At 42.8% G+C, this 14,340-nt stretch overlaps 1 protein-coding gene across 1 annotated transcript in view; it reads left to right on the top strand.

The window, feature by feature from the left end:
• Positions 1-1,139: 1,139 nt before the first annotated feature.
• SORCS3 (sortilin related VPS10 domain containing receptor 3) overlaps positions 1,140-14,340 on the top strand; it is a 1,039,444-nt gene continuing 1,026,243 nt past the window's right edge. Inside the window, exon 1 of the mRNA XM_029610742.1 lies at positions 1,140-1,328. Coding sequence (XP_029466602.1) covers positions 1,140-1,328 — 189 coding nt within the window. The remainder of the gene's footprint in view (positions 1,329-14,340) is intronic.

Here is a 14,340-nt window from a genome sequence, read left to right on the forward strand (position 1 = left end):
TGGAGGATGAGGATGCACTAGGCTGTTATACAAAGGGTTTGTGTATGTCTATTTCCTATTCAGAAACAGAGCGTTGTTAATGACCTATACTAGACTTCTTCCAAAATTACAAAAAAATCTTTCACTTTGATTAATGGAAGATGTTCTTGTGCTAATTCACAGTATGGGCATATTATTAGAATTATAAATTATATAAGAAGAGATGCTAATCATCATGGTATTATTCATCATTGCAGATTTTTGACAGGTATATTAATCTCATTCACATTACAGTTTGCAGGAAGGGTCTTTTCTGGCTTGTGTATGAAAACAAATATTCTTATTGTTTTTACAGATAAAAGTAAAGTACTTGATCTTATAATGTTTTATCGGAAGCGCTGTTAAGCTTTATTGAAGAATATCTGTGAGGCTGGCAAACGGATCGCTGTCCTGTGCAGTTTGTAGGGATGGGAAGGGGGGAAATGTTTTGTTTTTCGGGGGGTTTTTTGGGAGGGTCCCATGAATTTTGTTTTGTGCAATGTTTATTTCATTTCTTTAGTTTAAAAAAATTATAAACATAGAACCCCCCCCCCCCAAAAAAAAACCAGAAAAAAAAAACGGGACCTCCCAAATCCCCCACCCATCCTTCCCACCCAGAAAAATGCCAGAGCCAGGATCCTCCTTGACCCTCACTTAATCCAGGGAGGATCTACAGAAGAGACCTAAGCCCTGGCCCAAGCTGTGGCCTTGTGCAAGACCTATGCCGAGGTTGCAGTGACCTACCATGGCTTAAGCCTACTCTAGGCTTCAGCCTGAGCCTAGGCGTTGGGGCCAGTTGGTCCCAAAATCTCAGCCTTGCGTAGGCCTAGGCCACAGTTGGTTGCCGCGACCTTGGCGTAGGCCCTAAGCATTGCCCAGGCTTGGAGGCCGAGTCCTGACAGCTGGGCCTTGGCGTAGGCCAGGGCCCAGACCTAGGTTCATTGCCGTGGCCCAGCCCGGAGGCTGGGTCCCAGTGCTTGGGCTTCTGTCTAGGCCAGGGCCCGACCCAGAGACTGGGTCTTGAATCCTGGGTCTCGGCCAAGGATCAGGACCAAGCCCAGAACCCAAGCCTCGGAACTCCTCTTCAGCATCTTGTTTTTTTGGCTTTTCTTCGCCAACTCATGCAGTCCACTGGGGAGGATGCCCCAGAGTTAATTAACTCCAACGCATCCTTCCCCAGCGGAAGGCGCTATTTTGATGTTCGGCAGATAATTCAACTGCTATACATCAAGATGGTGCTCTCCACTGGGGAGAATGTGCCAGAGTTAGCCTTGACATTGGGACTGAGCCAGGATGAGGCATCAGATTTGGTAAGTATTGGGAGTGGGGTCACTGGGAAATTTCCTGGCCCTATGATTGGGTACCCACATTCTTTTTATTATCTATCAGTCCTTCTGATGTTTAACTGGGGCTGGGGATGACACAGAAGCCTCGTTTACAGTCCCTGAGGGGAGGAAGTCCTAGTCATTGTGTAACCGTGACACCTGGTGGTCAGACTTAGAGCTCACAATTGCAGTGTTCCCCAATGCGTGGACCCTGGCTTAGGTTTGCAGTTACTGCAGAATGCTACTGCCAGAGTCCTGACGGGTAAAAGAAAATCTGAACACATAACCCCCGTCCTCAACAATTTACAGTGGCTACCAATTGAGAAAAGAATAGAATTCAAAGTCCTCACAATTCTTCATAAAGCAATTTATAAAGCAGACTACACAGCCCTGGATAACATCATACACATCCATAGATCACTTCGCACAACAAGAACAACAAGTAAACTCCAACTAGTGATCCCATCTCTTCCACATGCCAAACTGTCCTCCACAAGAAACAGAGCCATTTCCATCATTGGCTCGAAGTTATGGAATTCGTTACCTCATCACCTGACCGCTCAAGAAAACATAAAATCTTTTAAAAAAGATCTTAAAGCCTGGCTACTCAGCCAAACTCTCACAGACAGCACACTCAAGGATAAAAAAGGATAAATCCACAGATCTCTCCCTCTGTGTCCCCATCCAACATACAATCTCCCAACCTTTGACTAACTTTCTTTATGTCTTCCAGATAGCCGATGTCCTATAGCCTATGTCCCCTTCTTGATTTTTAACTCAGATTTTTCTTTTTTACCTATTTTATGGTATATCTTGATATGTTTATGCTAATGTTCTATACCAGTTTTTACAGTTTTGCTGTTAAATTCACTTTAAATGTATCAGGTTGTTGTAATTGTAAACCGGAATGAAGGCAACTCTGCTATACCTCGGTATATAAAAATATGCTAAATAAATAAATAATGACTGGACTAAGTGAATTGGGAATGCAATATAAAAATAGGGAAAAAAGTCTCTACTGTGAATGAAGACTCATGGCACCTTAATTCAAGATTGGCTGGTTCCAACTGAGCTGGAAGCCCATTGTAGTAAGAAGAAAAATAATAGAGAAAATAGCTGTGTATGAAAACCAGATAACCTGATGCACAGTGTACCTGTACATGAACTTCAGAAGACACCCTGATTAATAAGATGTAAAATGGTAAAGGACTTACAAAAAGCAGAATGATACATCTTCTAGCTTTTCTTTCTCATAACTAAAGCTACATGTGCTCTCTACATATGTAAGCTGACCATGAATTAATGCAGCATTTATGGCCATAATAAACAGAGCTATGGCCATGGATCATTCTGGCTCCAGCTAATTTTGCTCCTCAGCCTGAGATAGAGAATTTAGTCTTGGATGGCCTTTTTTTTTTAAAGTGCATGTGACAGCAAGGCATGAAACACAGCAGTGATCTCTGGAATGGCCACAGCAAGGATATTAATCAACTGTAGCAAAAACTAATTTTCCCTGTGATGTGTTAAAGACTTTACACCGGCTGCCTTTATATGAGCTGTGGGCCACAACAGTGACATTCAGATGCAAACCAAAATGGGTACCCACATGTCTCTCTTATAAATTCCATTACACATTAAGAAAACAGAATGAGGAATACTGATTATTCTTTAGCCAGGAACCCGTTCAGTAAAATTACTTGCCAGTAAATTAAAGATCTGTTTTCTGGTATCTACAGACAGCAACTATTGGAAGGAAATTTTGCAGTTTGCTTCGCTTTCATATGGGTGTTCACTCTTTGCAGCCCCTGGTCTTCACTTTCTAGAAGGTTCCTTCAGAGGAAGTGTGACTAATAGCAAAGGTTGAGAGAGAGAGGGGCCGTAAAAATGATGACGGGGTTGGAATGGCTTCCCTATGACAAAAGGCTAAAAAGGTTAGTGCCCTTCAGCTCGGAAAACAGATGGCTGGAAGAGGGGACATGAATGAAGTTTATGAAATCATGAATGGGGTGGAACAGGTAACTGAAGGACAGTTATTTACCTCTTCAAAATTTCAAATAATACTAAATCAAGGGGACACTCCATGAAACCAGCATACTGATGCAGGGAAGAAGAGAAAGGGTGCCTTTGATGGGTCCAGCGTCAAACAGCATGCCCCTTCTTGCGCAACTTCGGGAGCACCTCTGCTAATATGCCCTGAACTAATTCCTGAATACTAAGATGCTTCTTGTTACAGGTCACTACCTAGGCCCTGCTCAACCCGCTGACGGTTTTCTGGAACTTACTGATCAGAGCCAGTTGCTTGCAGTAAAAAACAAATTTATTCCAGACATCGGCATTCACTTCACACTGGTAACTTTCACTTCCTTCCTGGAGACACCAGAATCACCCCAGCAAGATATGTTGACAGTCCTATCTCCCAGGACCATACAGAAACTATTCCCCAACAATCACTTTTGCAGATTTAAATTCATAACCAAAGGCTGCAGGCATCTCTGCTTCTTCTCCCCCTCCCTGTCTCAAGGCAGAGCTCTCTCTCTCTCTCTTTTTATCAGCACACTGACTGCAAGCAGCAGCTTTGTAACTAGCATCAGCTATGTCTCCCAATTTAAGAAAAAGTTTTGGACAAGTTCCTGGAGAAGTCCATAAATTGCTATTAATCAAATTGACTTATGGAATAGCCACTGCTTATTACTGGCATCAGTAGCATGGGATTTGTTTACTGTTTGGGTATTTGCAAGGTACTTGTAGCCTGGATTGGCCATTGTTGGAAACAGGATTCTAGGTTTAATGACCCTCGTTCTGACCCAGTATGTCAACTTCTTGTGTCCTAATTAATACTCTGCCAAGGATCTCGAAACTACATTTCCCAGAAGTTCTGTACTTCCTGTTCCTTCTGGCTTTTCAATCGCCTAGCCAACTCTGGTTTACTTTTTCTTTCCCTTTAAGCAGTATTCCCCCTGGATTTCCCTTCAGAGCTCCCACTGCTTTCTGGAATTGCTAACTGTCCTGTCTCTTCAGGGTGTTTTTGCTTGTGTGATGTCCTTCTTTATCACATTTTTCTCTCCTAATTATAGGTTTGTTACAACTCCTCTACCATGCCAGCCATGTGACTACTCTGATTGTGCCGCCTCTCACTCAGGAAAACCACTTCCCATGCTATAGGAACCATATTAATGTACAACATGCGCTCCCTTCCCCAAAAAACACATACTGCTCCACTGTCTCAAATATGCTGCCTTCTCCTTTCCCAAACAATAGAAACCATTTCACTGCACTAAATGTACTTCCTTCTCAATCAAGAGACACCTTTCTACCGTTTAAATGTGTTGGAAATCGTCATCTACCGTAAAGGTTATAACTGTCTTTGCCCCATAACTCTGCAACCAATGAACTTTATCCAATCAAAAATAATCAATACTATCTCCCACCTACCTGACCTCCTCAATGCAAGTTCTGCAAACAGCAGTGCCCACCTCATCCCTTACCTAATTTGTATAATTCAAGCTACTACATTGTATGCCTAAGAACATAAAAACATAAGAAATTGCCATGCTGGGTCAGACCAAGGGTCCAACAAGCCCAGCATCCTGTTTCCAACAGAGGTCAAACCAGGCCACAAGAACCTGGCAATTACCCAAACACTAAGAAGATCCCATGCTACTGATGCAATTATTAGCAGTGGCTATTCCCTAAGTAAACTTGATTAATAGCCGTTAATGGACTTCTCCTCCAAGAACTTATCCAAACCTTTTTTGAACCCAGCTACACTAACTGCACTAACCACATCCTCTGGCAACAAATTCCAGAGACTTGGAAATGTGAAAGTGATACTGTATTGCTCAAACTCCAAATACATCACACTCTAACCATCCTCAATCTCAATCCCACAAAATCCACCAGCAACTCCCCTTGGTTCCATGAGGGTCTCCTTCTACTCAAATAATCCCATCAACTTGAATGTAAATAGAGGAAACACAGAACTGAGACCAACCTACTTGCCTGCAAGGTACACGTGAAGAAATACAAAGCAGTCATTCAACAAACATAAAAGGACTGTATTTCCAAACAACTAGAACTAACATAAAAATCATCCAGGAAAACTTTTCCTACTATGCTAGAAGAAACTCATATTTCTACTATCACTATATGGCCCTATAGCTGAGGACTTTGCTGACTTCTTCTTAGCAATATTTTTTAGCAATTTTTTTGTCCTTCCTTACTACTTCTTCCCCCCCCTTATCTACTCCCTACCAAAATGACTGACTTGTGTATCTCAGTCACTCCCCCCCCCCCAATATTGGATTTTCCTCTCTCATATTCAACTAGAGTACAATACACGTCTGACAGTATCTCACTGTCCAAATTTAGGTTAATCTCCCCCAAAGAGGTAGAAAGAATCCTCCAAAGGATCAAATACATCCTTAGACCCAATACCTCTCAAATACATCTGTGACTTAAACCACAGCTGTCTGGCTAACACCATAATAAATGCCATACTAACCCAAGACACCCTATCCATTCTACTAAAAAAGGCCATAATTAAACCTATTCTAAAGAAACCACATTCTGACTTCAAAATAATTGATCACTATTGTCCAGGCTCCAGGTTACCTTTCCTACCTAAGCTAGAGGAAAAAGTAGTCTACTTCCAACTCCTAGATTTCCTAGAAGAGAACAACATCCTCCATCCCTACCAATCTGGATTCAGGAATGGCAATGGAACAGAATCCATTCTACTTGCCATAACCAACAGTATTCATCTGACATTGATCAAGGTGGCAACTCCCTCTTAGTCCTATTAAATCTTTTCGCTGCATTTGACACAGTTAATCATCAGTTTCTGATTCAACAATTAAGAGCATTGGCATCAAAGGCACAGGCCTTGTATGGTTTGAATCTTTCCTGATAACATGACTCAATCCATCTCATAGGCCAAAATATCTTCTTCTCCAAAAGACCTCCAATCTGTGACCTCATTCAGTTTTTCAGTATTGAATGCCACTTTGCTATTGTGATTCTGACCCACTGTCTTACACCAGTAGCACAATGGCTCCACAACCACAAACTTAAGTTAAATTCCACCAGATCTGAACTCCTCTTGCTAAGCTGGCAAAGCCATTCTTCACTAACTCTACCCTCTCTATCAGGACCCCTTTCAATCCAATGACTCAATACAGAATCTTGAGTTGAAGTAGACCACAACCTTACAATGGAAGCTCACATCTCAAAGCTGGTAATATCTTCTTTCATGTACCTTTATCAGATTCGCCAACTGTGCAACTACTTTGGTAAACATAACCTTGCTCTCATTAAATGTGCATTAATCGCCAGCTGTTTTGACTACTGCAACTCTCTATTTCACAATATAATGTTAAACCCTTCTAACACCTACAGAGCGTAGCTGCCAGAATCTTGGATAGAGCCAAAGCAACAGACCATATTAAACCAATCCTAAGGCAACTGCACTGGCTTCCGGTCGAATACAGGATACAATTGAAAACTTTTTCCTTCAAATGTGTGAACAAAATGGTCCATGAGCATCTTGCCTAGCTTCTATTCCCTTCCCAGATGGAAGATCCCACTGGAGCCCCACAGTGAAGGGGACCCCTCTGTGCTCCATGATCAAGACAACCTGGGGCAGATTCAGGAGATGAAAGGAGAACCTGGAGGAAAAATAACTCCAGCGTGGGATGTCAATTAGGCAGAGCAGCCATGCCTGTCAGTCACCAGCACAGACTCATGGAGTGGTCACAGCAGTATGGGCTGGGAGGGCTCAGTGCTATAGATCTCTGCAAGTCCCCTCCTCCCTCTACTCACTTCCTTCTTATTTCAAAGTGGAAGTGCATGGGCAATAGAAGTAGAGGCTATAGAGTCCAACAGCATTACACATACTCCAGGTCTCCGTGGCCTGTCCTAAGCTGGCAGTGATAAAGAGGGGAGAGGAGAATGATAGAAGGAGATGAAGAGGGGAGAGGAGAGTGATGGAAAAGTGAAGGGGAGGTGAGGCAAGAGAGATGGGAATGAAGGGGAGAGAAATGTGGGAGGAGGAGAAGAATGATGAGAAGGAAAGAGGAAGAGGGAGGTGAAGAGGGAGGAGAGAAATAGGAAGCAGGGGAGATATGAGAAGGAGAGTATTGGGAAGGATCAAGGGGACAAGAGAGATAGGAAGAGGGAGAAGGGGAGGGGTGGGGTGGAGGTTAGGATTAAGGGAAAAGAGGAGGAAAATTTAAAGACGGGAGGGGAAGGGTGAGGAGGAAAGAGAGAGATAGGGAGGTTAAAGCAAGATGAAGTAGGGTGAGAAGATGGCAAAGGGAAGGTGAATAGAGAGGAGGATGAAGGGGAAGAGAGAGATGAGAGAGGAGATTCTGAAGGGCATAAAGATGAGGGAAAGAGGGAGCCAGCAGGTAGAGGAACGGCATGGGAGAGAGATGGGGGAGGAGAGATGATTGTGAAGGGATTAGGATAAAGAAAGGAATATGTAAAGACCTAGACATTACATACGTAAAAGAAAGATGGCAGCAGGGTGGAAAAATCTAGAGAAAAGGCTGAGAGAACAGAATGGGAAACAGAAGAAGGAAACTTTGAAATCAGAGGGAAGAGGAAAAGTTGGAAAACAGGCAAAGTGAATTTAATGAAGAATGGCTAGAGAAATGAAAATAAGAAATATAAAATAATGAAGAAACCAGGAAAGAAAGGATCATAAAGGAAGATGACAAGGAGAACAGAAAATCTAGAAATACAAAGGTCTGAAAATATTTTCCTGGCAGACCAGGAGTTCCACAATTAGTAAGCAGTGGATGGGATGCTTCGTTCTGGAGCTCTAGTGAATATTGGCTTGGAATGCATTTGATTCTGAAATTCTATTTGTATTGTATCTTGGTATGTGGCAAAATGGGATTCCTTCATTATAACATGAGGTAAAACTCAAGGAGCTGTACTGGTCCGATAGAAACTGGGGTCTGTAGGGTGCGGGCAATTTGAAAAGAAGCTCAGCCTAAACATGACTGTCCTGCAGCGCCTACCACCTGGTGCACATTGGTGGAGGGGGGGGAGAAGGTAATTTCTGCTGACTTTGGCACCCATCCAATCATTTTGAAAGGTTGCCTTCTATGGAGACAAATTAAAGCATGGTGATGGTGGAGGGATAATGAGAAACATAGCAGGTATGGTCATGAAGGGCCTTGCATTGCATTATTTTATTTACTGAAGGTTATTACTAGCCCAATGACAACCAGGCCAAATAGGTGAGATGGAACACCAATGCCGCACCAGCTTCTTCTCCTGCTCTGCCAAAACACAAATATTACAGTCGCATCTTTGTCAGAAACTTTTCCGCAATTTATTCAATCAGTAGTTAAAAGTGTGGGTGTGTTTTGGGGGTGGCGACCAAAATGAAAACTTGCTCCTGTGCCCAACTGATCATTGGATTGATTTAATTTTTTTTCAGTACGCCTGGTGTGCGAACAAACGTACGCGTGTGCGTAGATTTATAAAATCTACCCACTAATGAATGACTGTGACCTATAACATAAATGAATGAACCAAAACAAATTTTTCAACTCTGCACATTCCAAATTGCTATTGCTTAGTGTCTCCACCACAGTAACCCCTTGCACCAGGTGGCAGTAGGCCTGGTTCTCAGTGTACCCAAATGGATATTTATGACTTACATTTACATAAATTTGCTCTAAGAACTAAGTTGATTTATATTTATACTGGTTACCTTTAAAACCAGACTAAACTAAAGAATACAAATGATTCCACTCTTACAAGAAGACCTAATGAAAATCCATTTACATGCACTGTAAAGCAGAATTTAAAAAATGGCGCTATTTGAGTTTTTGTGAAGTCAAAATAAATATAATTTTAACTGGGCTTAAATAGAATAAAATAAAAAATGTTGAAAAATGGAGAATAGAACTGTAAGTGTCTTTTAACAGCACAGCTGTTCTGCATAATTAAAAACTTAGCACCTTTATTCAAAAAGGATACTTTCCTATTACGGGAATAGGTTTCAGTGCTATGGACAGCCCCTCACATACCTGGCTATGCTGCAGGCAGCAAAGTTTAATCTAATTGTCAAGCACAAATTAGCCAGCTGGACTGGGCTAGGTGAAAGTTTAGTTCAGATCTAGCAGATTATAATATAGCTGGAAACGTTTGCTACAGCCATCTCTCCCTCTCCACCCAAACCCCTTGTTCATCTTGGATGCTCCTCAGACCTCTGTCAGAACCCCCAAAATAATCTCAAGCACCCCTGTGCTCCTAGACCATCTACTCCCCCCCCCCCCCCCCACACCGGGTGGGGGAGGGGGGGAGTACAAGCCTAGATTTGCACCACCTTGAAAGACTGCAAATCTATGCATGCAAACTATGGGCCTTCCCCGTCAAAGAGCTCCAAATGGGGATGGGTTCTCTTCCGCAATGGACAAGGACCGAAGCAGCTCCACTCAGTACGGAGTTCTTAACGGGGACTGGTGTATTCATTCGAGAGTGCGGCAATAAATGAATAGTAAGTGCTGGGAGCTGTCAGCCTATCAGAAGGAAGTAAGACCCTCTCCTCCTCCCACTGGCATGGTGCACAATTTGGGGGGCTCGAGGGTGGGAAGCGAGAATGCGGCCCACAACTCATTTTCATGTAGGGGATAGGGAGGGAGTTGCAGCACTGCTGGCCACTGCTTTTCTTTAATTTTGGGAGGAGTGGGAGGCTGGGGGATTGGACACTCTAGGGCCCCTTGCTTTTTTTGGGGGGGGTTTCAAGTAGAAGGGCGTGGGGGGGGGGGGGTGTGTGGATCCAGGTGTGGCTGGTCTGCCACTTTTTTTTTCTTTTTCTAATCTGGAAAAATTTAGGACAGCTTTTTTGGCCAGCTAGAGTGACCTGGATAACTTTGTGAAAGTGAAACCACCCCTGGACAAAATTAAGCTAGGAAGTAGGGGGAAAATATTCCAATCTTGGGTTTTGTCCAAAAGTTACCCAGACAAACCCTTTGAATATTGACCTCAGTGTATCTCAATGTGGTTCAGTGAGTCTCCTGACGGGAATGTAGCCTTACTGTGCTATAATCTGTTTCAGGAGAGACGGAGTAGACAGTAAAGGGGGAAGAGTAGCACTTTACATTAAAAAAAAATCATATCAAAAGCAACAAAAATGTAGGGGTTATGGGGAAATGAGGCGACACAGTGGAGTATCTCGAAAGGGGAAACGGCACTTCCATTTATACTGGAGTAACCCTCAGAACTCTGGCACAGACAAAAGAGTGGGATAGAGAATAATCAAAGAAATACGTACCAGGGATGCGCATTTGTTTGAAATGACATAGACAATGTCAACAACGTTATTTCATTTCATGTTTTCAAAATGAAACCCCCCCCCTCAAAATTTCATGTTTTTCCTTCTATCGTTTTTAGTGCGCTCGCTTCAGAATAGTGTGCACTACTTCTAAAACCTTAAATAAACAAACAAATAAATAAATAGATAAATACATAAATAAATAGCTTTGGAAAAACCCTAAACTTGGAAATTTGGCCCCAAATGACATGAAATATCATGACATGAAATTCTTTGCCCTGCACACTACTCATACGCACGTTGACAATGAAAGGGGAGGTGTTGCTGGTGCTGATTGGGTCATTTCATCTGCAGAATCAGTTAGAAGGCGAAAGACCTTGGACTTCTTTCAAGGGGATCTCCTTAGGCAAAAGGCAGTGGAACCCATAAGGGAAGGGGCAACACTGAACCTGCCGTTTACAAATGGAGAAAGTGTTTCTAATGTCCAGGCAGGGGGGGGGTGACATCTGAACTGCAGTCATCATCAGATAGTGGGGTTTATCAGAGGAGCCAAAGCAGAGAGGGGTCCTACAAGAGTCAAAGGCCTGGACTTCAGGAGCGCCGCCTTTGTTAAAATTGTGGGGTAGCTCAAGGAAGGTCTGGCTGGGTGGGGAACTGAAAGGGCAACAAATCCTCATGTCAGGAAAGTAAATAAAAACAGGAGAGAATAAAGAGAGTATGGATTTCCAAATAAGTGGCTAAAAAAAAAAGAGCTTAAAAGATCAGCAATCAGATTGTGCACAAAATCTCAGAAAGAGATGCACAGGGAAGAACATCTGATCAACTCTGCAGTCAGGTGCCCACTGCTCTTTGAAAACTGTCCCATGACTTCCTAAAGCTAACCTTCCTCCCTTTTTTCTTATCCACCCCAACCCCTAAAACCCTAACTAACTAACCACATTTTTTTTGTTTTGTTTTTTTAAACATACTTTCCCGAGGAGTAGCAGGCTGTGTGAGCCAGTCAGCTGCTGGCGGGCGCTTCAGCGTTCAGTGCCGAATGACACTGTCCTGGCCCACCCGCGCCCCGACGCCACCTCTGCACGCCCCCTTCCTGTAATCCGGCTCTTTCGCGCACACCAGGAGATACGCGTGTGGCCGCGGGCCTTTGAAATTCCCCATGGCGTGCGCGTGGCTGGGGCGTGAGTGTAACTCCCAGTTTTTACGCACGCCGGGTTTGGAAAATCAGGCCATTACTGCGCCAAATTGTTCCATACTACAAGGAATTCTACTACAGAATATTCTGCCGAGTTTTGCTGTTAATAAGCGGCCTGGGCCTGTGTATTTATGCATTCCAAGTTGATATCAAATCCTTATTGGTCCAACGCAGCAGTGTAATGCTCTTCTGATTGTATGTAAACAGCAAGAACTTAAACCGACCGCTAGTAAAAACATCGTGGAAATCCTTAGAAAAGGTCACTTTACATTCTTTGCCGCTGCATGTAGAGCCCGTGCCCTCGAGTCTTCCCTACTGTCCCAATTCACCAAATAGGATGCCTACCTTTCTTGGGATTCTGCCCGAAGGCAACATGTCATAAGAAAATTGGTTAAGATTTCCTAGTTGAAATGATTTAAAATTTTAAAAAGCAAAACTCGGTAAGCAATCCCTGTTCACTTTCCTTTTCATGATGAATTTTGGATTTGTAAGTTCAGATCGTTTGCATTTTTTTTTTTTTCAGCTGAAACCTATGTTTTGATGGATAGGCAATACAATATTTACACCGTACAGCACCTGTTGTTACTTAAGAAGCAATTGTCTCTCTCAAAGTATAATCTTTCCCTAGACAACTCCGTGACTTCAAATTCATTTAAATGTATGAAAAGTAAGGCCATATGTTTTCAAAGATTTTTATGGATTATTACTTGTTGAAAGTGTAAACCATCTTAAGTGCTTGTGGTAAGCCTAGAATAAATAAACGACTCACTGATCTAGTACTGTCAGTCCCCTTTCACTGATTAACTATTACATCTTAGGGTCATTTGCTTTACCCACAGAAATGGCCATTTAGTAAATTGTGCAATCAACACGCGTGTAAAATGATAGGCATACACATTGTTTGCACTTTCTTTTTCATGCCTAGAGGAGAGACTTTCCGGGACTGGGACCTGGGCAGGGTTGGCTCTTACAAACATCCTTTTAAAAAGCACTCACTTAAATTCTGTTGGCAAACATGCACGCAGCAAATAGCAGGTGTAATGGTGTGCACGTAGTTCTGTCAGGATAATGTTCAAAGCCAACTTGTAAGTTATTTATTTATTTATTTATTTAACACTTTTATATACCGAAGTTCATTTGGACATCACATCGGTTTACATAAAACGGATAGAGAGAAGGAAAAGTTAAAAAATAAGGGTGGAAAGTTACATTATAACAAATAACTGTTTAAACTAATATGGCAACGAGTAGAGGTTAATGGATAGTGGAGGAAGGATAGGTAGAGTGGGGTGAAGCAGTAGAAAACTGGAGTAAAAATAATGGGATTAACTCAGTGAGGGGGAATGTAAGGGCAAGACGGGTCGCCTGTTGGCAAGAGGGAGCGGAGAGGTGTTACGTGAATGCCTGCTTAAAGAGCCAGGTCTTTAATTTCTTTTTGAAGGTCTGGGTGCAAGGCTCAAGTCGTATATCCGAGGGCATTGAGTTCCAGTGATAGGGGCTAGCAATGGATAACGCTCTGTCTTTGGTGGAGTTGAGATGTGTGAGTTTAGCGGGGGGAATTAATAGGGTGTTGGTGTAAGCTGGTCTGGTGGGAGTATGGAAGTACAGAGAGTTGTTTAGCCAATGCATGTTTGGGATATGGAGGGTTTTGTGAATTATAGTGAGGGTCTTATATAGAATTCTGAAGGAGATTGGGAGCCAATGGAGGTCTTTTTAGGGTACTGAGTGACCCATTTATTTTCAGGCTACCAGAAATGTATATTCCCAAAAGTCATATGTTACATAGATACCTCTTGTTTAGTCTACTGCGAAAGTGATGTCCCTACCTTAAAGACTGCACAACATGATCTGAGGTTAGTGGCCATTATTCCAGTGGTGATTCCATGCATCTTATCCAATGGTGATCCTTTTCCATAGAAACAGAATAGGCTAAGGTCCTTTTTGAGTAAGACGATGAGTTATATTTTGGTTCTTGCCTGGATGGCATCTAGCAGAATACTGAATAAAATGTGGCATTTTTCAGAATATAAGTTCCTATTTTTTTTCTTTTTCATGTTTGTTTTTTTGACTCAGTAATTGCCTCCTGTTTCTGTTGTCTTCAGCTCAATCGGAACTGGGACTGAGCAGGAACTAGCCAGGGATTTTTCCCCTATTTAATATCTCTTCCCAAATCGCTTAGCCCAGTCAGTGCAAAAGTGGTCCTTGGCTGGAGGCTGCCTCTAGAATCGTGCAGTCGAGGGCACTGAGTCCGGTCACTAGGCCTCACTTTTGTACAATGACGGAGACTCCCCCGCCTCCTCCCCCAGGGATTGTGAATGCTTCCTGCACGGCCTCCTGCTGGCCCAAGAAACAGAGTGCTAGCCCAGCGATTGCTACCCTCTAGATGCAGCACTATCACTGACTCAGTCCTTTCGTCTTTTTTTTAAGTAATATAGCTATGCTTTAGAGTACAAGGTCATCCGTGTTGCTTAAGTTTGCCGTCAGATAAGGAAGGATTTCTGATAAATTTAATATAC

The sequence above is a fragment of the Rhinatrema bivittatum genome, chromosome 7, assembly GCF_901001135.1.
Source record: "Rhinatrema bivittatum chromosome 7, aRhiBiv1.1, whole genome shotgun sequence".
NCBI classification, from domain to species: Eukaryota; Metazoa; Chordata; class Amphibia; order Gymnophiona; family Rhinatrematidae; genus Rhinatrema; species Rhinatrema bivittatum.